General features: G+C 39.6%; 1 protein-coding gene across 1 annotated transcript in view; it reads left to right on the forward strand.

The window, feature by feature from the left end:
• Nucleotides 1-23,249, forward strand: part of PHEX (phosphate regulating endopeptidase X-linked) — a 195,912-nt gene extending 172,663 nt beyond the window's left edge. The window contains exons 17-22 of the mRNA XM_082610379.1: nt 3,760-3,827; nt 6,005-6,135; nt 13,206-13,271; nt 14,321-14,425; nt 18,485-18,561; nt 21,575-23,249. Coding sequence (XP_082466505.1) covers nt 3,760-3,827; nt 6,005-6,135; nt 13,206-13,271; nt 14,321-14,425; nt 18,485-18,561; nt 21,575-21,677 — 550 coding nt within the window. The 3' untranslated portion in view covers nt 21,678-23,249. The remainder of the gene's footprint in view (nt 1-3,759; nt 3,828-6,004; nt 6,136-13,205; nt 13,272-14,320; nt 14,426-18,484; nt 18,562-21,574) is intronic.
• The last annotated feature ends 865 nt before the right edge of the window (nt 23,250-24,114 follow it).

Genomic DNA, 24,114 nt, shown 5'->3' on the forward strand with positions numbered 1-24,114 from the left:
GTTTTGAATTTATTGATCAATGTATTTGTTTATTGGGTCCACGAGATGATTTTCTGATATAAAAGTCAAAATCATAGAAACTTAGGAAATGTTAGTGTTCAACCTTATGCTGAGCGGGAGAGAGATTTTTATTCTTTTCCTAAGTGTTCTATGTTTGCATTGAAGCCATTCATCCTCTATTAACATACCCATTCAATGAATAATTATTAAGCATCGTTTGGGCACTCAACATTGGAAATGTGGAGATGCTGTAGAGATGGAAATCACAGTCTAGTGAGATGGGTTCCCATACATCCATCTGTACTAGATGGATTTCCTCCAGAACCAACGAGTGGGTATTCTTTCTGCTCACGCTGGTCATCTTAGCCCTCCCATGAGTGTTGGGTCTAATTGTGGCGACATCAACTAGCTGAATTATTTCCAGAGGAAAGAATCAGGACTGTAAATGACCTAAGACAAAATATCCCAAAATGTGTGTTCCATGAAGTAGTAATAGAGGTGAGTTGTCCTCCCCTTCCCTTTGTTTTGGAGAATCGCAGTACTTAGCAGCATAAAAATTCCCAAGAAGTCCTGCCAGAAGTCCCTAAACTCCCCTTTTTCCTATGTTTTGGGAACTGCTGGTCTAGAATTCATGACTGAAGAGAAAAGAGTTGAAAGAACTTGAGAAGAGAACACTTGAGGGATAACCTCATAACTGCTTTCACATTTTTTAAGGAAAGTTAAGGTAGCAGAATCATTTACTAAATTTGGGGAGGTCTGAGGGGTGTTTAGAATACCTTAGACCACTACACTAGACCAATAGATAGAAGAGAGGTTCCAGATCAACATTAGGAGCACTGTTGTGTTTAGAACTACTCGAAGAGGGGATGGTCCACCTCAGGAGGGGATGAACTCCTGATTATTGGACATGCCTAAAGGGAGATGTCTTAGGACCATTTGAATGGGTTTTTGTAGACCTCTGCTAAGGAATTGAAGTAAGTGACCTTAAAGCTGCTTGTAACTCTGAGATTTTTATGAATTTCCACTTCAGGCACAGAGTAGCCTCTACTTAATGACAGCATGAGCTCATGGTTGCTCCAGACAGCAGTACGGTGGTTTTGTTGTTGACAGCAAATCCTGTGCTTATGTTAAACCCATCGGGTAGTAAGAACAAAAGAGAAACTGAGTAGGTGGAAAAATTGTCATCTTCCGCATTTTATTTTTGGAAGGCTAGATTTTCTCTGCAGGAGTCTTCTTGTTTCTGGCCAGCAAGTCACATTTTAAAAGGCATACAAGTTTATTTATTTATTTTTATGACATGCTAATTTAAATAACGTCCATTGATAAAATGGAAGATGTGAATTTAGTATTATGAAACATTATCATTGTCAGGCTTAGTCATCTAAAATTACTTTTTCTTTGGCTCTTGTCCAAAAGATTGTGATTATGTAACTGAGAATTGGAACTTGCAATGATTCAGTCATTTTCTGAATTCTCTATTTCCCTTTGCAAATAAGAAGCTCGTTGGAGCAGTCCCTCTTAAGGGACATTTATTGCAGAGCAGTTGCTATAAGCTTCCATTGTTCATCCCTTAAATTCATCCAGTCAACAGCATTGACCGAGGCTTATAGAGGACCAAGTACTATTCTCAGCTGAGAGTCCTGGAAAAAATGAAATGTTACAGGCTGCATAGTGATAGCTACTGCTGCAAAGATTAGCACTATGTAAAATTACAAGTTTGTCCCACACTGCTCTGATAGATCTATGATTGAAATGCATAATTTTACTCTTACCTCTTTTTTTTTTTTTTTTTTTTTTTTTTTTTTTTTTTTTGCGGTACGCGGGCTTCTCACCGCTGTGGCCTCTCCCCCTGCGGAGCACAGGCTCCGGACGCGCAGGCCCAGCGGCCATGGCTCACGGGCCCAGCCACTCCGTGGCACGTGGGATCCTCCCGGACCAGGGCACGAACCTGCGTCCCCTGTGTCGGCAGGCGGACTCCCAACCATTGCGCCACCAGGGAAGCCCTACTCTTACTTCTTTAATGAAGGTTTGCAATGATGGAAAAACAGTAGGAAAGCATTTTTTCAAATGCAAATTACCTTGCAGGAAAGAAATAACAAAGGAAGGAACTGCCACCAAAGGGAAAAATTAAATCTTACAGCACTTCCTTGGGTATAGTTGAGACAAACAATTAGCATGTTAAGGATCATTATGTCCTGTAATAACATGTTGCTTCAAAAATTTTTGTTTCTTCCACTTATAGGTCCTATCTGTTTGCTGGGTGACTTTGATGTTGCATTAGGAACCAACTGTGAAATATTTTTAGTATAATTACAAATCTTAGGAAGAATCCTTATAACAAGGATTTTAAGTTGTCTGTAATCCTCATGCACACGTTAAATGACTAAAATAAGTTACATATTGATCTGTCACTTGCAAGAAATGGTAAAGTTAATTAATCAGTTAGTTAAATCATTATTACTTTCTTACTGTGTACTAGGTACAGAGAATTTAGCAGCAATCAGGTAGATAAGGGTTTGGCCTTCAGGGAACTTTTAGTTGAGAGAGAAGATCCCAGACACACATATAGGGAAGCCCCCCCTGTTGATTTCCTGATATATGATTTATATGTTCTCTTTCAGTTACCTATTGCTCCATAACAAAGCGCCACCACTGTTGGCTCATGATTCTGCAATTTGGGTGGGACTCAGCCGAGACAGCTTGTTTCTGCTCTGTGTGATACTGGCTGGAACATCTCGACGGGGGCCATAAGATCTAAGATGATTTTGCTCACATGTCTGGTGCCTCATTTGGGCTGGCTCTAATGGCTGGGGCCTGGCTGGGCCTCTCTCTTTCTTCAGAGGTCTCTCGACGTTTGGCATCTCTCACTTGCTTCACTTGGCTTCTCTTTCTCCAGCTCATTACCCCAACTTCTTTACACTGCAGCTGACTTCCAAGGGGGCACAAAAATGGAAGTTATAAGGCCTCAGCTCAGAAGTCACACCCGGCCCCTTCCACTGCATTCTGTTGGCCACAGCAAGTCCCAAGGCTCATCCAGATTCAAGGGGGGAGGAAATAGATTTCCTCTTGGCGGGAGGAGGAGCACATGCATTCAGGGTGGGTGGCATTGTCGGTGGTCACCTTTGTAGGTGACCTACCACATGGTTCTTTAGGGGTGAAGAGAAATAATATAACGCCTTTCCGAGATCTGGTTCAGGCTTCACAGTCTTTGCTGTTCAGTTGTAAATTTGTCCGTCACAGAAGCAGAGGAACGTGACTACCTTTGAAAGCAGAGGGATCCCTTTTCATCTCTGCTCTTTTCCTGTTTCATGACTCCGTTTGGAAAACAATTTAACTTCTAAGTCCATAGTGATTTTTCAGCAGGTTCTCAGATAAAAAATAAACGGTATGTTTACTGACAGGATCTTTTCAAACCCTGCTGCTGCTTTGGGTGTTTATTCATATAAACTACAGCTAGAGCGGATATAGAACCATAGAAGCCTTAGGGCTGGAAGGGGCTTTAAAAACCATCTTTTTCACATCCCTAATTTCACAGGGTAGGAACTAAGGCCCATAAATGCTCATAATGACAGTGTTAGAAATTATATTTTCTTTGTCTAGTTCAATGAGAAGGATGTGTTTACTTTTTTTTTTTTTTTACAATTTTGTGAGTGTGGTTAGTAAACAGATTATCTTGGCTTTTTGTTGAGAAAATATTGAAGGATTATGCTCTGACTTTCATGCTTATAATTTTCTCCCAATTATACATTTATGCTGTAGATCTCTGAGTTATGGCGCTATAGGAGTAATTGTTGGACATGAATTTACACATGGATTTGATAATAATGGTAAGTACTGGTTCAGTGTATAAGCTGATGTTATTATGGTCATGTTGACCATATGGATGTTAATTGTTGCTATTATCTTTGCATAGTGGTATCATCATAGATTGAAGATTATCCAAAGCAGTATGATTGCTGATGGAAAACTTTCCCCCGTGTCTTGCTGTGATAGCTTTGCAATAAATAAATAATTGTTCCCATTGGAGATGGGGTAGAATGAAAAAAAAAAGACCTTGTAATTTCAAGGGAATTAGCTTTGCATTTAGATCTGGATTGCTGTAGCTGCCACAGTAGTTACAGGAATTACTTTGTAGCTTCTCTTCCTTTCATTTCTTTATTCACCATTTTGACATGCTCTCCCTGGAGGTGTGAGCTCTGCTCTGAAGATGATTATACATGCTGCCAAGTTAGGACTCAGCAAGTTAGGACTCTGAAGCTTGGCTGACTAGTTCCTTTATACTATTTCAAGGATTATGCAATGCTTAATCTCTGTTTTTCTCTATGCTGTCATATATTCAGAATTTTTTTAGAAAGGCTATGCTTTCCTAATAATGAATAATATAGAGTGTGCTATGTATCCTGATGACATGTAAGCAAAAGGAAAGAGCAGAATATGGCATAAACTAAAGAAATGATTGCCCTTTGAGAGTCATCATTTTTAATCAGAACTCCTTTCTCCTTTAACTTTGGAGTTTTATTGGAAAGCCACATGAAATCTCCGAAACTTAGGAATTAGCAGCAAATTGCAATCACATCCACCTCCACACAGTGATTTACAGGGCAGACTCAAGAACTGCCTGGCCCAAGGCAACACTGTATAGAGGGACCTCTTTCTTCCATGTCTGTGATGTCTCCAACATCCTTTCCTGGATGCCTACCCCAGGGCCAGAGACCCTTTTGGTTCCTCTCCTTCTGGATAATTCTTCTTGTACTCCCACCAGCCTTTCCTTAATCACCTAAGTTTTTTGCCCCCCTGGCCTCCCCTCCCTGTTAAAATGTAGCTGCCTTGTAGTCATCTGAATCCCCAGAGCTACACTTTCTGAATTGCCTGTTTGGGTTATCTGAGAGGAGAGTCTTAGCTAAGAAACAAAAGCCAGTAGTGGTCTCTTGGTTCTGGGCCTTTCTTCCTGGGAAACTTAAGTATAGTTCTCCCTCAGAATCTTCTGGAAGCCTTTTGGATTCTCTCTCAAAGGACAGAATCTAAAGATGGCATTTCACTCTGTAACCAATACTTAGAACAGTGCATTGCACAGTAACTATTTAATGATCGCTTGGTTAGTGGGTAGGGGACAGTGACACTGTGCTCTACCAGGGGTTGGTGGTAGTGGCATCCAGCCTTGCTGAAGAGCTTTGGATTGTTTCAGTTAACACCTGTGCTTAGGGGACTTTCATGTACGCCCAGTGAAGAGTTCTCTGCATAATTAAATTTAAACCAATAGTAACCTTGAGTGTAGAAGATAGTCCAGATACACCCAGACTTTTTTTGAGGGACGTAGAGAAATTGAAGAGTGAGCCTGTAGCAAAAAAGCATGTATAAGTAATCCTTTTTTCTGTTATGTTTTGGAGATTTCCATTCTTGTTCCAAGTTCTCTTTTTAGAGCAACCTTCCTTGTCAAAGCAGGACAGATGGGCCTTCCATCTACACTGATGGCTGTGGAATGATTCATAACAGAGGTTTTATGTGTCTCTTGGCTCCTGGCACCTCGGAGGAAACACGATCCTTTAGAGCTGAGTCAGGGGCTGTGGTCGCAGGGTGTGAGTGACTCACCGAGGCTGTTCCTATGGATTGTTTGTTTGGAATTTCACTGGTAGTGGCGCTTTGACTCCTTCCATGGGCTTTCTGAAAGCCATTTCATTTCATAATTTAGAGAATATTTTGGGTCAGAGCAGGTGAAAACAAAGAATCTAAGATTGGTCAAGAATGGTACATGCCGTAAGTTGATAAATCTTAAAGTGTTCTTTGTTGCTTAGAAGGAAAGAACTTCCTCAGACCTCTTTCTCCTTTCCTTGCTTTTTACACTTAACCTGTGACACTGGAGAGAAGGCAGGAACTGCTTCCAGGAGTGCTCCCTGCTGCTGGAACTGTCTTTTCAAGGCTTGTTGAAGTGAGGGAAAGGGAAGATGAAGAAATGAATTTGTTTCCATAAATAATACGAGTAACTTTTAACTTTCCTTTTTGCCAGGTAGAAAATATGATAAAAATGGAAACCTGGATCCTTGGTGGTCTGTTGACTCAGAAGAAAAGTTTAAGGAAAAAACAAAGTGCATGATTAGCCAGTATAGCAACTATTATTGGAAGAAAGCTGGCTTAAATGTGAGTAAAGCTGTGGCGAAGGGGGCATCTGTGAGTCCTTCTTCCTCACGTAGACACGAGCTTGCTTTAGACCATCAGTTCTCAAAGTGCAGTTCCCAGGCCAACAGCATCAGCCTCCCTGGGGAACTTGTCAGGGATGTAAATTCTTTAGTCTTAATCCAGACCTACTGACTGAGAATCTCTGGGGCTGGGGAGTGGGGAGCGGGGTGGTGGTGGGAGCATGGGGTCTGGCAGTCTGGCAGTCTGTCTTTTCATAAGCCCTCAGGTGATTTCTGATATAAGCTAAAGTTTCAAAATCACAGGCCTAAACATTAGTCTGCTCTCCTAGATTCAGATTAGTACAGAAGACGCTGTAGCAAAGACAAACAATAAAATTCTCACAAATCTACACTCTATATCATTAAAAAGATTTCCTTCCAAACTACTGCTTAGGTTTAATTCATTGAAATAAAACGTCACTCATTTGAATTAATGACTCTGAATTGGTTAAGAGTTCTTAGATAAAGAATTTTGAACAAAAGAAATGACTTTTAAAATGCTGATTTTCTATTATATATACATATATACATTCCTATAAAGGCACGAATGTAATTTTATACATGCTTTTCTGTGTGGAATGTTGCTCCTTTCCTTTTTTGTCTTCACCTCTACCTCCTACCTCTTTCCCTCTCATCACTTTTATCTTCTCCACCTGTAATCCATCTCAATAACCCTGATATACTTTTTCCCATGCTCACCTAGAGTTACACACATACATACACACACACACGTGTGTGTGCACGCACGTGCTTTTACTTCACTGTTTTCAGTGGCTGCCTGAAAGTCCACGGTGTGAATGTACTCTAACACAGCTGACTAATGTCTTGTTGAGGGTTACACTGTGTCTCCAATTATTTCTCCACAATACATGCTGCTGCACTAAATACTCTTATTAGGTATATATTCTTTTTTTCTGTAGAGGAGAGATTCCTACTGTTATTAAGAAGTTATAATATTTCATATTCCCACCAGTGATGGATGGAGGAGCATTTATGTATTGAGTTATTTACTTGTCAGTTTATGAGACCTTAAAAAATATTATAGATGTTAAAAATTTTATTTGTCATTCATATTATACTATTTTCTCCTCAATATATTTCTCATCCATTGTACTTTATATATGGTATCTTTTGACAAACAAAATTTAAATATTTCCATATAGTCAAAGATACCTATCTCTCTTAAAAAATTGTTTCTGCATTTCCATTCTATATCATATGTGTAGTCTCCTAGCTTTTCTGGGAAGGTTTTTACTGTTTTGTTATTTTACATTTAAATATTGAAGCGTGTGAAACTTATTTCGCTGTGGAGTTTAATATGAGAGTTCACTTTTATCTTCTTCCAAGAGGATAGTCAATTGATCCAGCATCAGTGACTAAAAGACATTTTTTTTCTTACTTAATCGAATGTTTGTCAAATATTAGAATCTCATATATACTGAGATAAATTTCTGGATTATATATTCTATTCCACTGATCTATTTGTTGATTTGTATACCAATGCGTTATTACTATGGCTATATGGATTTTTCTGGTATCTGCCAACACAAGCTTTCCCTCACTGTTCTTCTTTTATATACTTGGCCATTCTCAGGCAAATATACTTCTGTATACACTCCAAGATCATTTTACCCATTCTCCACCCACTTCCCAAGAGAATCCCATTGAGATTCTAAGTTAAATCACATTAAATGTATGGAATTGACATTTTTGTCATAGTCTTCTTGTTCAAGAATGTGGTATGCCTTCCCATCTGTTTGGTATTTGTTTTAGGTTTTGAAATACGATTTTATAGTTTTCTCCATATAGTTTATCTCCTGTACATTGTTTTTACTTCTTTTCTCTTTTCTTATTTTGCTGGTTTGATCAGGTTAGCTTTCATTCCCTTCCCCCACTATTAGTTTTTTCTTGTAGTTTTCCACTGTATTTTCTGTCCCTGCTTTCATAGTTACAAGACACAGATTTCTCTCACTGTGTTTGACAGTGCGACCAATAATGAAGAATTGTTGGTAGGTATAGATCTGCATGAAGATCTTCCTCTAAAATGCACATGCAAACTGTGTCCTCCTAATTCATCTAGTCAAGGGCACAACACCTAAGAGAAGCAGGGGACCACACAGAACTTCAGTAGGTCAGTGTATTTACACGTAGTTTCCCCAGAGTGTCTTGGTCTGTTAGTCAGGCCCATGCTCCATCCTAACACCTTGGGCTGGGAAAGCACCTGAAACCTCACTATGCCTCAAGTCTTTTATACTGGGGTTTATTTCACCATTCCAGAAGAATTTAGGTCACAGTCCGTGCACTTTTAAAGGGAACGTTTATGAACACTGAGCCGGTTCTCCTGGTTCTGAAAGCGTATACAGCACCAGGGAGACCATCCCTTATCCAGGAGGAGAAACCAGACTCTGTATCCTTGAATAGTATCTCTAGCTCCTTTATCAGTGTCCTGGAAAGCCATTTCTCTGCCCATATATTTTAAAAATATCTACAACTGTGTCATGGGAAGACCTAAAACGGGTGCTTCTGTGTATCTGTTTTCAGTTCAGGGGTTATCACATTGTGAAAATCCATCTAGAATATATGTTGCTTCAAGAAAAGCAAAGGGTTCTTCCCAGATGGTGATTGAGAAGCTAATAAAAAAAGTGGTGCCAGGTACCACAACAGTAACAGAACATTGCTGTTTTCTGGGGTTTTGTTTTTTGCCTTTTTTTTTTTTTCAATAGCATGTGCTAGATGTCTCTATAATTTTGTTCAGATGACTGTAGAACCTGGATAAGCTGTTGCTGCTACTGATGCATAACATACTACTATTGGTCTTTTATATAAATCTATCTATCTATACCTCTCTCTCTATATACACACATATATATAATTTGAATATTTGGAAACTTTAGCTGTGCTGTCAACTTTGGAGAAAGTATCCCAGTTGTACCATGTTGGGTTGGCATTGTATAGAAATTAACAGCCATATTGGTCTAGAAACATTAAATATAATTTTTCCATTTGGACAGGGGTAACACACTGTATTAAGTTTGTAAGGTCTTATCTGCATGGGTTTGATTACAGAAACTAGCAAAGTACCTCTAAAATTTAAAAAAAAGCATAAGGGAGGGGATTCTAGAGTCAGACACAGCTCCAAATTTTGGTTCAACCAGTTGCAGGGTGTAAATTTTTTTTGAACTTGGGCAAGTTATTTAACATTCCTGTGTCTGAGAGTCTTCATCTGTGAAATGGGCAGCTATTTTTTGTTTGTTAGTTAGTTTGTTTGTTTGCGGTACGCGGGCCTCTCACTGTTGTGGCCTCTCCTGTTGCGGAGCACAGGCTATGGACGCGCAGGCTCAGTGGCCATGGCTCACGGGCCCAGCCGCTCCACGGCATGTGGGATCCTCCTGGACCGGGGCACAAACCCGTGTCCCCTGCATCGGCAGGCGGACTCTCAACCACTGTGCCACCAGGGAAGCCCTGGGCAGCTATTTTTGAACTCGTTAGTTTGTCTTAAGAATTAAATGACTGAGATAATGTAAAGCACCGGCATGATGCCTGCTATGCAATAAGTGCTCAATAAATTGTAGTTAATATTCCTAATACTTTGTGACATACTCATAGGTATGCCATGCCAGGAGAGAACAATACAATAGGGGCTAAAAAACCAAAAAACAATAGAAGAGCAGTTTTCTTGGAGGAAGGGAAATGCATATTTCCTGGTGATTATTATTTGCAGGCATGGGAGTTAGACTTTACACTTAATTGAAACATATTTAATCCTCATACTGGTTCTGAGAGGTGTGCATATTACTCCCTGTTTTACATATGAGGAAACTGAGGCTCAGAGTGATTAAAACCCATGGTAGAATCTACATTAGAGCTTAGATTAGTATGACTCCAACATCACTGCTCTTCCCCCCATATCATGCTCGTGTTCTCTTATTTGAAGTTCATTTTAAACCTGGGTGATGTATTGGGCGGAGACTATTCTACAACATCCATTTTGGCCAAAGTGTCAGATACTGAAACTGAATTCTGACAAACGTGTACCTTTGCAACAAGGACGATAGAAAGGGCATGCCTGTCTCAGCATAAATCCATCCAACCATCAGAAAACAGCTTCAGTCTCATTCCCCAAGGAGAGGGGGTGGCTTCCTTTGTGGATATAAAGGGCCATGCTTTATTTTTCTGGCTCCATTTGTGGAGGCCAGTCCTCTGTACCTGAACCATTATTTGCGTTGGACTGGGGGGAGCTCCAATGGAGCATCGGAGAAACGGGCTGTTAGCAGCTGTTGAGTCCTGAGAGGCAAACCTAGGGCCATGGGGCTTCCCTGGTGGTGCAGTGGTTAAGAATCTGCCTGCCAATGCAGGGGACATGGGTTCCAGCCCTGGTCCAGGAAGATCCCACATGCCACCGTGCAACTAAGCCCGTGTGCCACAACTGCCGAGCCTGCGCTCTAGAGCCCACGAGCCACAACTACTGAGCCTGTGTGCCACAACTACTGAAGCCCGCGCACCTCGAGCCCATGCTGCGCAACAAGAGAAGCCACCACAATGAGAAGCCCGTGCACCACAATGAAGAGTAGCCCCCGCTCGCTGCAACCAGAGAAAAGCCTGCGTGCAGCAACAAAGACCCAGCGCAGCCAAAACCATAAATAAATAAATAAATAAATAAATAACCCAAAACAGAAACATAATTCTCAACTTTAAAGAAAAATACTGATGAAAAAGCTAGTGAAGCTAGTCCTCAAACCTCTAAAAGAAAAGCTTAGGGGAACAAGGAAGGAGATTAAATTTGAGCATGAGTGGTTATAAACAGAAGCACTAGAGTCAAGAGGGGTTAAGACTTGAGAAGGTAAACTATTATGGAGCAAAGGCTCTGGACAGAGACTGCTTGGGTTCAAATCCTTGTGAAATATGGGCAGTTCAGTTAATCACTCTTAGGTCAGGTCCATTAGAAGCAGAGCCCAAGATAGGGGTTTCTTAGATAAAAAGGTTCATTGCAGAAGTAGTTTCAGGAGAAACCTGTAAGGTGTCAAGGAAGACCTGTTGGTTTCAGAAGTTTAGCCTCAGTCTGATCCCATAGAGGATTCTGGAGCATGAATTGCATCACAGAAATTGTTCAGCCTGGGATAAGGGGCTGGGCTATTCTAACTGCATGTCAGCCAGTTACTGAGAGGTGAGGGTATCACCTCCCAGCAAGCTCCAGGTGAGGGGATTCCCCTAAGCTAAGCTTAATCTTCCTGAGCCACTAGCAGCTGCAGGACTGGGTTCACAGTCCTGGTAGAAACGGGGATCTGGTGCAGCACCAATGACATCTGCGACACGCTCTCAGCTTTAGACTCCTCATTTGTTAAGCAAGGACGGTGATAATAGCACTTACCTCACAGGAGTGTAATAAAAGAAAGAAGGTATGTAAAGCAGGAGTGGTAACTTTTGGGGACTGAAGCTAGGAGGATCCTGGGTGATTACAGAGATTAATGCTTTCTGAAGATTAGTTTTTATTCATTGGTATTGCTTGATACCTGGGGGATTGGGCTAGCTTAAAAATAAAGAGTTGGTAGCATCTGTGGCTTGAAAGTTTAGAACAATGTGTATTAGTTTCCTGTTGCTGCTATAACAAATCACCACAAACTTAGTGACTTGAAACAACACAAATTTATTATTTTACAGTTCTGTATTTCTGACTGAGGTCTCAGTGAGCTAAAGTCAAGGTGTCACCAGGGCTGCTTTCCTTTCTAGCTGCTGTAGGAGAGAATCTCTTTCCTTGCCTTTTTTTTAGAGGCTGCCCACATTCTTTGACTCCTGGCCCCTTTCTTCTTCAAAGCCAGCAATGACTGGTCAAGTCTCCTCACGTTGCATCACTCTGACACACTCACTCTCCTAACTTCCTTTTCCTCTATTTGTACAGACCCTTGTAATTACATTGAACTCACCTGGATAATGTAGGCTAATGTCTCCAGCTCAGGATCCTTAATTTAATCATATTTTAAATGTCCCTTTTGCCACATAAAGTAATATTTTCACAGCAATTTTTTATGACATAGACATCTTTATTATTATAGGGCATTATTTTGTCTCTGATGCAGGGATTGGCAAACTTTTTCTGTAAAGGGCCAGGTAGTAAATAATTTAGGCTTTGTGAGTTGTAAGGTCTCTGTTGCAACTACTCAACTCTGCCACTGTAGGAAGGAAACAGCCACAGGCAATACGTACTTGAATGAATGTGCCTGTGTTCCAATAAAACTTGAATTATGGACACTGAAATTTGAACTTTGTATAATTTTCACATGCCACAAGATATTATCCTTCTTTCTATTTTCTCCCCAATTGTTGAAAAATGTTAAATCCAGGCTTACCTTGCAGCCTGTAGAAAAACAAGCAGGAGGTTGGATTTTGGCTTGTGGGCCATCTTGGTTTAGAATATTTTTTTGTCCTAGCCTATTTAAGGGTTTTAGAAACAATCTTCAAATGTTTGGAAGAATTTCTTCACTGTGCTTGGCTGGTTGTCATACATATTGCAAACCTTGACCTTGTGGTCTGCACTACTTCTATTGGATTTTTGTTCCCCATGAGAACTATCCTCTTTTTAATTTTTCATGGAATTTGCTGAAGATAAAATGGTAATGGTCTTAAAACCTTGCTCCTGTGTGGATGGTAGATTTTTGGAAACATAAAGCACACTGAAAAGAATACTCAAATTAGGTGAGTTAATCAGAGAAAGTAATCTGTATGTTGATATTTCTATTTTTTCCCCACTTAACCAGAGTCACTCAGAATATGTTAACATTTTATTAGAGCTGGCTAAATTGGTGAGAATAGAGAGGTGGGTGAGAAAGAAAGTGTAGCATAGTAAAACAGAAATTATGTTCAGGAGCACCTTGCTGGGGTTAGTTTGCCATCTCACAATATGTTATGACTACCTCTGATTTATTGAATGCACTTTTCTCTTTAAAATATGGCACTTTCTCTTGCTATCATATTTATGCCTCTTGCTGAATGACAGTTGGCCGTCAAACACTCTTTGTTTCTTTTTCTTTTTGTTAGGTGAAGGGGAAGAGGACCCTGGGAGAAAATATTGCCGATAATGGAGGTCTGCGACAAGCGTTTAGGGTACGCACTGCAACATTTGCTGTGATTTTAAAAATTAAACTATAAAATACCGTACGGGTGCACCTCAATTTACACCACAGACATTTTCTTGAGGAGTTAGAGTTCTGTAAATTCTGTGAATTTCTGTAAATTGAATTATATTTCCCCATTGACTCTATTATATTCTATTATACGAATAGAGCTGCATTTCTTTCTTTTTGCTTTTTGGGGAGTAAAGTCACCCTAAAAGTAATATTTGTTATTAAGAATCATGTATTTAAAGGATAGTTTTCAGAAGGTACATTCAGTGTAATATTAAAACATGCTACAGAAATCTCAGGGCTAGGTTCATAGGCGTTTTCTTGAGTACAGTCTCTGTAGCCCTCCTTATAATTTTCTCTTAAAATACCAAACTTGTCAATTACGGTCAGAGGCTAGGGGTTCTCATATAGCGGGCCAGGTCAGAGTCCATAATAATGCTTTCATTATCTACTGGTCCATGGTTAAACAAAACACATAAGCAGCAAGATAAGATAAGAGCATGATGTAGAAAGACATTCATAAAGCTAAATGCATTCAGTGTAAAGACCAAGCTGTTATTCTGAGGTTATATCTGTCCTCTATTCTAGTTAAAATATACTTTATTTTATAAAATGATGATGATTGAAGATTATAGTTTTCCCTCTTACCTGGCAAAATTTTAAAAAATTGCCCATAGATTGGCCCCAAAATTTATTTCCATACGGCTTGCCATTGTGTTAGATTTGTTTGTTCCCTGGTAGGAATACAAAGAAAAGCTTTTTTGGGGAAGGGGGCGTTATTTAACACGTGCCCACTTTGGCCCAGCTACTTTGGTATCTGTTGAGTGAAAGGTCTTTTTGCAGGTGAACCTGCTTCACTGTTAAGCAATACACCGTTGACTTGCATTTCCAGGTGTTGGTCTTCTTAAAGGAAAACTTGATAGGCTACATTTTGCACATGGTGGAGGATATATTTAATATCTCTGCACTGGCTGAGAAAAGAGAAAAGCCATTATTGCAGCAGATCATCTCTTCTACTTCTCTCCCCAGGCTTACAGGAAATGGATAAATGACAAGAGGCAGGGGGTTGAGGAGCCTCTCCTACCCGGCATTGAATTCACCAACAGCCAGCTTTTCTTCCTGAGTTATGCTCAAGTGAGTAAGACCAAGGAAGGGGCATCAAAGATGAGATGTGGGACTTTGGCTTGCTCTCTAGATCAAAGGGTTGGCACCAAAGTTTAATGGCATAACTTTGATTTCAGCTGAAATCTTATCTTGCTGCTTATTTTCTGGACAAATATCGCCTTCATGTTCTATGGGACATAATTAATTAACTGATTGAATCAAGGTTTATTGGTATTTTTTATCAAGTGGGTTACCAGCCTTGCGGTAACTCACTTGATTTTTAGTATATCCTGACTTCTTAATGTATTTGATACTATTTGTAACCATTTCTAGTGGCTCGTTCTTTGGCTTTCTTGGCCCTGTGGTTTCCTGCATTTCTCCTCCTTCACCTCATTTGCTGACTTTGCCCCACCACTCTCAACCTGTGGGGGACCCTCAAGGCTATGTTCCCAACTGCCAAATGAACATGTGAAGACAACTAGAGCTGAAAACAACAACAACAAAGGCAAGGAGAGTCATGTCACCCTTTTGTGAGTTTGATGGGCTCTCTGAGCAGAAATTGAAAGATGTGCCCTAAATAAGGCACAATTCTGAGTTCGAGTATCTGGCCAATGAGCCAAGTGCCAGTTGTTCTTTGTTATTCGGTTATTGCACTGATTTATGTCACAATATGTAGGCCTCATTTTCAAACAAGTCTGGGATGGGTTGATGACAGTTCTGATGCATGGCCTCACAGTGGGCAAATCTGTATATGTATGCTCAAAACTAGGCAAAAGTTTTCATCAGTACAACTTTCTGTTCCTCTTTTCGTTCACTCCTCAGTAAGCTCATTCATTTCCACGTCTTCTTCGGTTGACTCTGGCTAAAGAATTCTCATCTGTCTGGGGTCTTTATTTCTTAAAGCTGACATGACAACACTAAGTAAATGATCATTTATCAACCTGACATCAGCAAAAGTGGAGTCAACAACAAAGTGACTTTCCTTTTTAGTTTTCTCACTTCTATCTACACACCCTCACCCTCAGTCTTTGGGTCTTCCTGGTTAGGAAACCTGGATTCTTAGGTCTTATTTGATTTACCTATCCTCATTTTTATGACATGTGTCCCAAAAGCTGATGTTTCATCCTTTTAACTGCTCTTCAGATTCAGCCTCCCTTTCTCCCCATTACCCTATTTCGTCATCTGTAGACTGTCGGCCTCGATCTCATCTACTCTGGATTATCCCAACAGCCTTATGGCATGTTTTCCTGACTTCGGCATCTTTCTACCACTGTCTGTCTTACATGCCACTGAAATAGCATTTTTATTTCATTACTGACCTGCCGAAGGAACTGCAGTGGCTCCCAAGTGCCCACCACATTGAGACCGAACACCTTTCAAAGTTCTCCTCAGTCTTATCCAACTCTACCCAGCCAGCTCTAAATTCCCAGAGCTCCACCGGACTCACACTTAGCCGGCAGGTGTCCTCACTTCCACCGCACAGTGTTATGCTCATTATTGTCTCTGTGGTTTTGCTTTTGCTTTTCCTTCTACAAAGTGACGACCCCCTTTGTACTCCTCCCCCTCAGATTATTCAGTTCCATCTTTACCTTCAGGATCCATGTCAAGTTCCACCTCCTCCACATCTTCCACAAACTTCCCCAAGGACTCCAGTTCTCATTAAAAAGAAATCTCCAACTCCTTTGCACTTATCTTCATTACCATGCAGTTGAATACTTAATTGTTATCAAAATGTAAAAGACTTTTACTTTTATCTTCATAGCTAGTGCATCTTCATACACTTCTTATTTGTCTCCATAGCATCTAGCAAAGAGGCTGGGTATATTGAAGACGCTTGACATTTTTAGATAAATTGCTTGAGAACACTGAGATTAACACAGTTCAACTAAGGAGACTTTCTTTTGGGTCAGTACTGGGTCAGATGTCTAAAATAAGAACACAGATATAGTTAGAACTTTCTAGAGCAGGGATTTGCAAACTAGAACCCGTGAGCCATATGTTGCCTGCTGTCTATTTTTGTAAATAATGTTTTATTGGAAAACAGCCATGCTCTATACTTTACACATTGTCTGTGGCTGTTTTTGTGCTACAGTGGCAGAGTTGAGTAGTTAAAACAGAGACTTAGGATCTGCAAAGCCTAAAATATTTATTATCTGTCCTTTACAGAAAATGTTTCCTGTCCTCTACTCTAGAGGACAAAGTACAAGGTCTGTCAGTTCTTATTTAGGTTCTTACTTACTAACTTAAGGTCTATCTTAGTAGATGAAGTAAATTAACTGATATCAATGTTACAGTCATAGTTTTGAAATGTCTCCAAATAAAATTTCAAACTATGTATGACTTACTTTAAAGAGATTAAGAAAAAAATGACAAGATATTTTATATTACTAATGAGAAATTTATCTTGGAGCTTTTCCTACTAGCGGATTGAGGAGATTTTCAACCTTTTGTACATTGAAATAAGTCTGCTTATAAGGAGTAAAATTATTTTCTCTCCTGAGAAGATACTAGGAAAACAGTAAGAACAAAAATGTGTTTTTAGAAATCTCATAAATGATATATGAAGCAAAGACAATACTATATAAGAATGTAAGAGGAAATAACATATGAAAAAGTGAGGTAAAATTGTGAGAAACAACTTCACCTTAGCTAGCTTCTGAGGAAGTTAAGTGCTCCCACTACAAAAAGATCTTCAAAGTCAAATTCAGAACCACAGTGACGGATGGTTTATCTTCATCAAAAGCAATAAAGCAATAGCATTGTATCACCTTTGCTGCTTCCTGTATCCCTGTAGTTTCTGTAACCTGTCAGTTTTTCCTCAGATATTCTTCTTATCCTTCTTCTCTCTCTTCTCATTGCTACTTATTTAGTAGACATTCATTGGGAACCTTCCTGGGGCCCATAAATAATCTTCAAACTAGTCTCTCATTTCCTCCTACTACTATACCCCTGCCAGATAAATCTTTTAAAAATATATTTTTTTATCACCTTTGTGCTCAAAACCAACGTTTAAATATAGTCTAAACACTGTAGCCTCTTGCTCAGGACTTCAGAAATCTGGCCCTATCCTCACCCTCCCCTGGTCTCCCATTGCTGCCCACTATGCACCACACAGTCCAGCCAAGCTGACTGTCTTGCTTTTTCTTCTCTCAGACATGTCTTTGTTTCCATTTTCTCCTCCACTTGGAATTCCCCCCATCATATTCATGTTTCCTAGTTCTATTCATACTTCAAGCTATATCATATTTCAAGACACAGTTCAAATCAGGATTAAGTAGGTGAGGGTACACGAGCCGACAGTGCAAGGAAAAGTTTTTTCTTATTCATGCTCCATGTCCAGCATGGGTCAGCAGTGGGGCTCTGCTCGTAGTTACTACTCAAGGACCTGGGTTTTGGAGTCTTTATCTCCACATGTGCTTCCGTGGTCACCACAGGAGTAGGGAAGAAATATGAGGAAATGTGCACTGGCCCTTAATTGTAGCATCTTAAATTGTTCTTAATACTCTTAAAACTTCTGCCAGATTTTTAAAGCTTCTGCCAGGAAGTGACATATATCACTTCTGCTCACATTTCATTGGTCAGAGCAAGTCATACAGCCATGCCAAACTTCAAAGGAGATGGAGCAGTGTCCTCCTATCCAAGGCCTGAACAAGGATGAAGCAAACAAAGCACCCAGGGTGCAAAATACTTACTTCTCATGACCATATTCAATAATGGATGATTGATTCATTTTATTGATTCAGACGAATGTGGTTAAATTTGATAAGGGCTATTCCAAGCATTATGTTAACTGAATGAACACATTGGTTGATTCCTGGACACAAATGCTATTCTCTTGATTTAAAGCATTTGTTTGGAAACCTCTCTTAATTTACTCAAATTCTGGAAGTATTCACAATGATAAAACTTTCTACTCTGGGGATTGGAATAATAGATGTTACTACTGGTGAAGGTTTTATCTGATCTACTAAAACTGCTTGTCATCCGTTGAGTCTAAAGTTACTCTTCAGTATAATTTAGAGCAGTTAAGGCAGTAGAAAATGTGTAATTGAAATGGAAACATAATTATCGGGATGTTTTCTCTTCTAGGTGAGGTGCAATTCCTACAGACCAGAAGCTGCCCGAGAACAAATCCAAGTTGGTGCTCACAGCCCCCCTCAGTTTAGGTAAGCAGGCACATGGGTGACACTAGTTTGTTTGTTTTTTTTTCGGTACGCGGGCCTCTCACTGTTGTGGCCTCTCCCGTTGCGGAGCACAGGCTCCGGACGCGCAGGCTCAGCGGCCATGGCTCACGGGCCTAGCTGCTCCGCGGCATGTGGGATCTTCCTGGACCGGGGCACGAACCCATGTCCCCTGCATCGGCAGGCGGACTCTCAACCACTGCGCCACCAGGGAAGCCCTTGTGACACTAGTTTTTAACTGTGCATCTCCATCTTCTCCCCTACCCAGCCATCCCAGGGCTCTAAAATAGGTGATCTAATCAAAGCCTGCATTGTGAACAGTGATAGCTCCATTTCACAGACCAAAAAAAAAAAAAATCTGGCCAAACAGAAACTAAGCATCTTTTCTTTAATTAGTAGGAAGCTGGTTTAGTTAGCATTCTCTCACCTAAATTTCTGTAGTAGGCTTTTGTACACACCTCTAGTATCAAGAGATCTATGAGATTGTACAAGACTCCAAAGGTAATTTAGAATCCAAATCATAGCTTTAATATTAATCGCCATTTATTATCTTCCAATTTTTGAAAGGCAGCAATCCATGGGTGCCCTGAGCACACCACAGGTGCTCAGTAAACTGGCATGTTTGATTTGTCCAACTGCCTACTTTTTAGAAACATGGGCCAAAAAAGTCTCTTTTAGGAGGAGATCTTATGCACTGTGGCTTAAAACACCTAGAGCTCTGGTTTAATTTGTGTTGTAGAATATCCTATTTAATGCCTCTTGTTCTTTCATGCAGCCAACCAACAGACATGAATGAGTGCCCACTTTCTGAATAGCTCTGAACACCAAGGAGGATATATGGTGATATTTAGCTATTGTAATTCATATCTGGAGGCAAAAGCTCTACATTTTGGCTTTTAGTTTGAGTCATATTTTGAAACAATTGCTTATATATGAAGGGAAAAGAATTATGAATTACAATCTTATTTAATTGTCAGAATGTATAAAATATTAAGTAAACATAAAATTAAGGTTAATATTACTTAACCCATGCTAGGTTTCTAGCATTGTTTGAGGGAAATTTTCTATAGTAGGGGACAGAGTTATAATAGTAAATGCAAGAAAACGTAATAATTTGTATTTATTCTTTGCTTAGAACATATTACATCTGGATATCTTTATATTTAATGTTTAAATGAATCCATTAGCATATTGCAGGAAAGTCATCTAAATTTTCTTCTATGTTTTAAAGTCTTATTCCCAAAGCCTTGCCTTAGAAATGCTTCAGAAATTGACTATAAATTACCCAATAGCATAAAAATCTAATCATTGTGTTAGAAATTCTCCCCCACTGGGCTAAACTGTCAAGAATGCTGACAGTCTCTAATGGACTAAAATTTGATTCCACTGACAAATGGTGCAGATGAAACCACACAGTGGATTAATTACTCAACAGATAAGTTTTTAAAAACTAATTTCCTTTTACTAACTAGTTGCCTGTAATGTTGGATTTTAGCTGATAATATGCAGAGTATACTTACTGATTGTCAGCTAAATTCTATCCTTAACACTTTCCCAGGGTGAATCATACTATGAAACCTGCATCCCTCCCCATACATCCCAGCTAAAACACAAGAGATTATGGGGATTCGGGGATACAGGCCATTATATTCATTCAAATGCCCATAGGGAACAAAGTCATTAGGGAAGAAACAGTCAGTGACCGAGAATGCTGTCTCTAGTCAGCCTTTTGAACATGCAGTTGAATAAGAAATAGATGAGGGGGGAGGTTTTTTCCTGGCTTGTTAGTGATCTCTGCGGTAACTGTAGATATTGAGTACAGCAGAAATCACACAATGGAAATAGCACTTCCAAAAGGCAGTTAGAATCAAAGTGCTGAGTAGGAATCCGCAGTCTTTACTGCAGTCAGGGAACTTGCAAGAACACCAGATTTTGGAGCTAACTCCAGTAAAGCATTACTCATCAATAACAGCTAGACACCATTCATTAGTTTACGGTTGCATAAACCAAATTCTAGGTAAATATGAGCCTTCAAACATAATAGGAGTTTATACAAAGTGTTTTTGTAGATTGAAAGAGTTCTTTAAAGATAATTTAGGGACTTCCCTGGTGGTCCAGTGGCTAAGACTCCGTGCTCCCAATACAGTGGGCCTGGGTTTGATCCCTGGTCAGGGAGCTAGCTCCCACGTGCCGCAGCTAAGAGTTTGCATGCGACAACTAAAGATCCCGCATGCTGCAACTAAAGATCCTGCACGCAGCAGTGAAGATCCCGTGTGCCGTAACTAAGACCCTGAGCAGCCAAATAAATATATATATATATATTTTTTTTTTTTTTTTTTTTAAAGATAGCAACAACCTGGATGGATCTTAACAGACATAATACTGAATGAAAGAAGTCAGAGGCAAAAGAGTGCATACTATGTGATCCACTCATGTGAAGTTAAAAAACAGGCAGAACTAATCTATGGTCAGACTAGTAGTTATGCTTGGAGCTGCTACTGTTGGGGCACACAAGGGAGCCTTCTAGGTGCTGGAAATATCCCATGTCTTGATGTGGGTGGTAGTAGCGTGGGTGTATACGTGTGAACTCGATGAGCTTTACATTTTCAATGCGTATACTCTCTATCAGTTATATCTTCCTTAGAAAGTTAAATTCAAAAATAGTTAGAAAAGCTAAGTATTGGTAAATCTTCTAGTTTGTAGGAATTTGTAAATTTATAGGAATGTACGACCCTATATACAATTTATAGGAATTGTAGATCCTACAGTTTATAGAAATTTGAAGATATTTGGAAGATTAATAGCATTTGTCTGGTTCTAGTCTCGGCTCTGTTAATTTCTTTGGAAATTTACTTAACCATTTTGGGTTTCAGTTATCTCCCTGTAAACAGATTAAATGAATGCAACATTATATCAAGCAATATATTGATACAGTTTTATCCAAAACCTGTTGATTTGTAAGAATTAAATGACATGGACTTTGACATATCTTTTTCAGGGTCAATGGTGCAGTTAGCAACTTTGAAGAATTCCAGAAGGCTTTTAACTGTCCATCCAATTCCACGATGAACAGAGGCACGAACTCCTGCCGACTCTGGTAGCTGGGCTGTTGGTTTATGCCATCCTGAGAGAGTTGTGCAGTGCTCATCACCTACTGCTTTAGGCCTGTGTTCCCCTGAGGATGTTTATTTTTGATGCATCTTCATTACTTGGGTATTGCTTAGATCTAAACAGTATCTATTCAGAGTTGTAAGGCTTAAAAAAATGGAATACAAAAAATCGAATCAAGTATGTTTCTTTAGAAAACCGAACCAACAAAAATAAGTCCCTAGGCTGCTTTTGTTAAAATGCTGTCTGCTGAATTGTTGCTATTGTCCATTTTCGTGTGTAAGCCACAGCTAAGTGGTCCATATCATTTTAATCTACAGCTTTGCAGGGGCCCTAAGTAGAACGTATCCAGAAGAAAATTCAGCCTATTACACTTGCAACCCTCAGTGATGTGGACATGAGCGAGGATACCTGGGAGGTCTTTCTGCACTGTGGAGCGCACTGTGAGATTTCACACATCGTCATTACATAGCATTGATTAACTCTAAGGTAGTTAGATTAGAAATATGTTGAATTCTCATTTTACAATATTTGATGAAGTTCTTGCCTTCAGCTTTGGAGTCTATTGGCATGAAAACGGGCCTCACAGCTTGTATCTGGTGTAGCTTATTGCCCTGTTCAAGTCAGCATGAGCAAAGCTGGCAGAAAGGCTGCTTGGTAAAGGTTTGAGTTCATCGAATAGAAAGACAAGGTTGTATCTGTAAGTCCCAGAAGAAGCCAAAACGCCTAGTCATGCAACAGTGGGGACACTAAGAAATGACATCTCCAAAATTTGATCTAGTCTGCCCAAACCTTGGAGATTATGTCATATGCTGGATACTTCTCTTCAGTCCAATTCCTGGTTGTCTTGTTATCCTCATATATGTGCATTCTCCTGTTTCTGAAATGAGTAGGCATCGAGAAAATGATTTTCTAATTCCCCATTAGGAATGTATGGCTTTCCTTCCCCTTTAGTGCAAAGGGACAAACCCCACATTGAGGAGGGTGCAAAGTGGCTCAGTTAAAGTTACCTCTCTTTTAAAGAACCTTTTTGAAAAATTTCTTGATTAAAGACATTTTAGAATCTGTTGATTGAATTGAAAATTCCCTTCATAGTCCAAAGAAACATAATTTGTACTCTTCAAGTCTTCTTCTAAAGAGTCTGTAAGAAAGAGCAGTATTATGTTTTTGAGCCTCAGAGTTCTGTCTTTTCAAGTGAACTACTCCATCTCTTATTAGAGAGCGTGTGTGTAGGATAAAATTGTAATGGCCTTAAAGTGGTTACCTGGCATTTTCGGTTCCTTAAAATAGCCATCCCCCCTTCACATTATTCCTTGTACATGTGGTTCTAGGTTAAGTAGGCCAATAGGAAAATCTCGGAAGCAAAATGACAAATTCAGGCTAACCATAGGAAGCCATTTTACATCCCTGGGATTTGTCATTCAAAAAAAAAAAAATATATATATATATATATGTATATATAAGTGTGTGCCATGTCCTTTTGTAACCATGGGAACTTAAGAAGGGAGGAAAATGCAGGGGCACCATCATGAGGAAAACAATTCCACTGAGTTAGTCAGAGGAGAGTGATTTTCCCCTTGACTTCCTCCTCTCTGAATAGATAGACTCCTGAAGAGCAGCTACCTTTTCCTCCTTAACCATGGCTTAATGTGACCTTACTTTGTATTTTGAAAACAAGCAGTTACTGTGTCCTTTCTGCAGAGGAATCATTCTGATTTGGTTTAGACTTAGAAGATTCTCCTTGTTTTTTTCCTGTATCTGGACATTTAAAATCAGCTGAGATTTTTAAGGCTTATATGAATAACATTTTCCTTCTAGATTTCTCTTTTTAAATTCCAAATAAACACATTTCTGCAGGTCAGAGAAAGTGTTTGATAGAAACATAGAATTATGAGTTTGGAAATGGGACTCGTTCCGTCACGTAATGGTTTAGGAAAACTGGTTGGTGAACAGTTGGGGCCCTCACAGTTTCTGAATGGTGTGGCTACTTTGTCCTGACTAACTTTACCTGATGTAACTCAACTATACTGAAAGCTGTAGATAGGATGGCTGTTATTAAAACAAACTCAGAGCAGCCCAAATCATCACTACTAGCTGGAACAATATTCTAGTAGATTGAATTTCCAAATACATGCTCATATTTAAATTTTCAGAGCACATTCTTATTGTCCCTTCTCTTCAATACAGATTAGTATAAAAGAATCAGACACTGATTAAGTGGTAGAGGGAGGAAGGTAAAATGCAACTGGAAGGGAGGGAGAAAAAGTAGGGAGAAGCTGGCCTAAGAATGTGACTCTGAAGAGAACACAGGATTTTGGCAGTCCTTGCCAAGCACATCCACTGAAGTAGAGCCATAAGGTTTTACAAAAATAATTATGCTAAATTAAAAGGAAATTAGATATTGGATCCCAGACTAGGACTGCCAGGACA

This window comes from Mesoplodon mirus (assembly GCF_964341445.2).
Source record: "Mesoplodon mirus genome assembly, chromosome: X".
In the NCBI taxonomy this organism is placed as follows: domain Eukaryota; kingdom Metazoa; phylum Chordata; class Mammalia; order Artiodactyla; family Ziphiidae; genus Mesoplodon; species Mesoplodon mirus.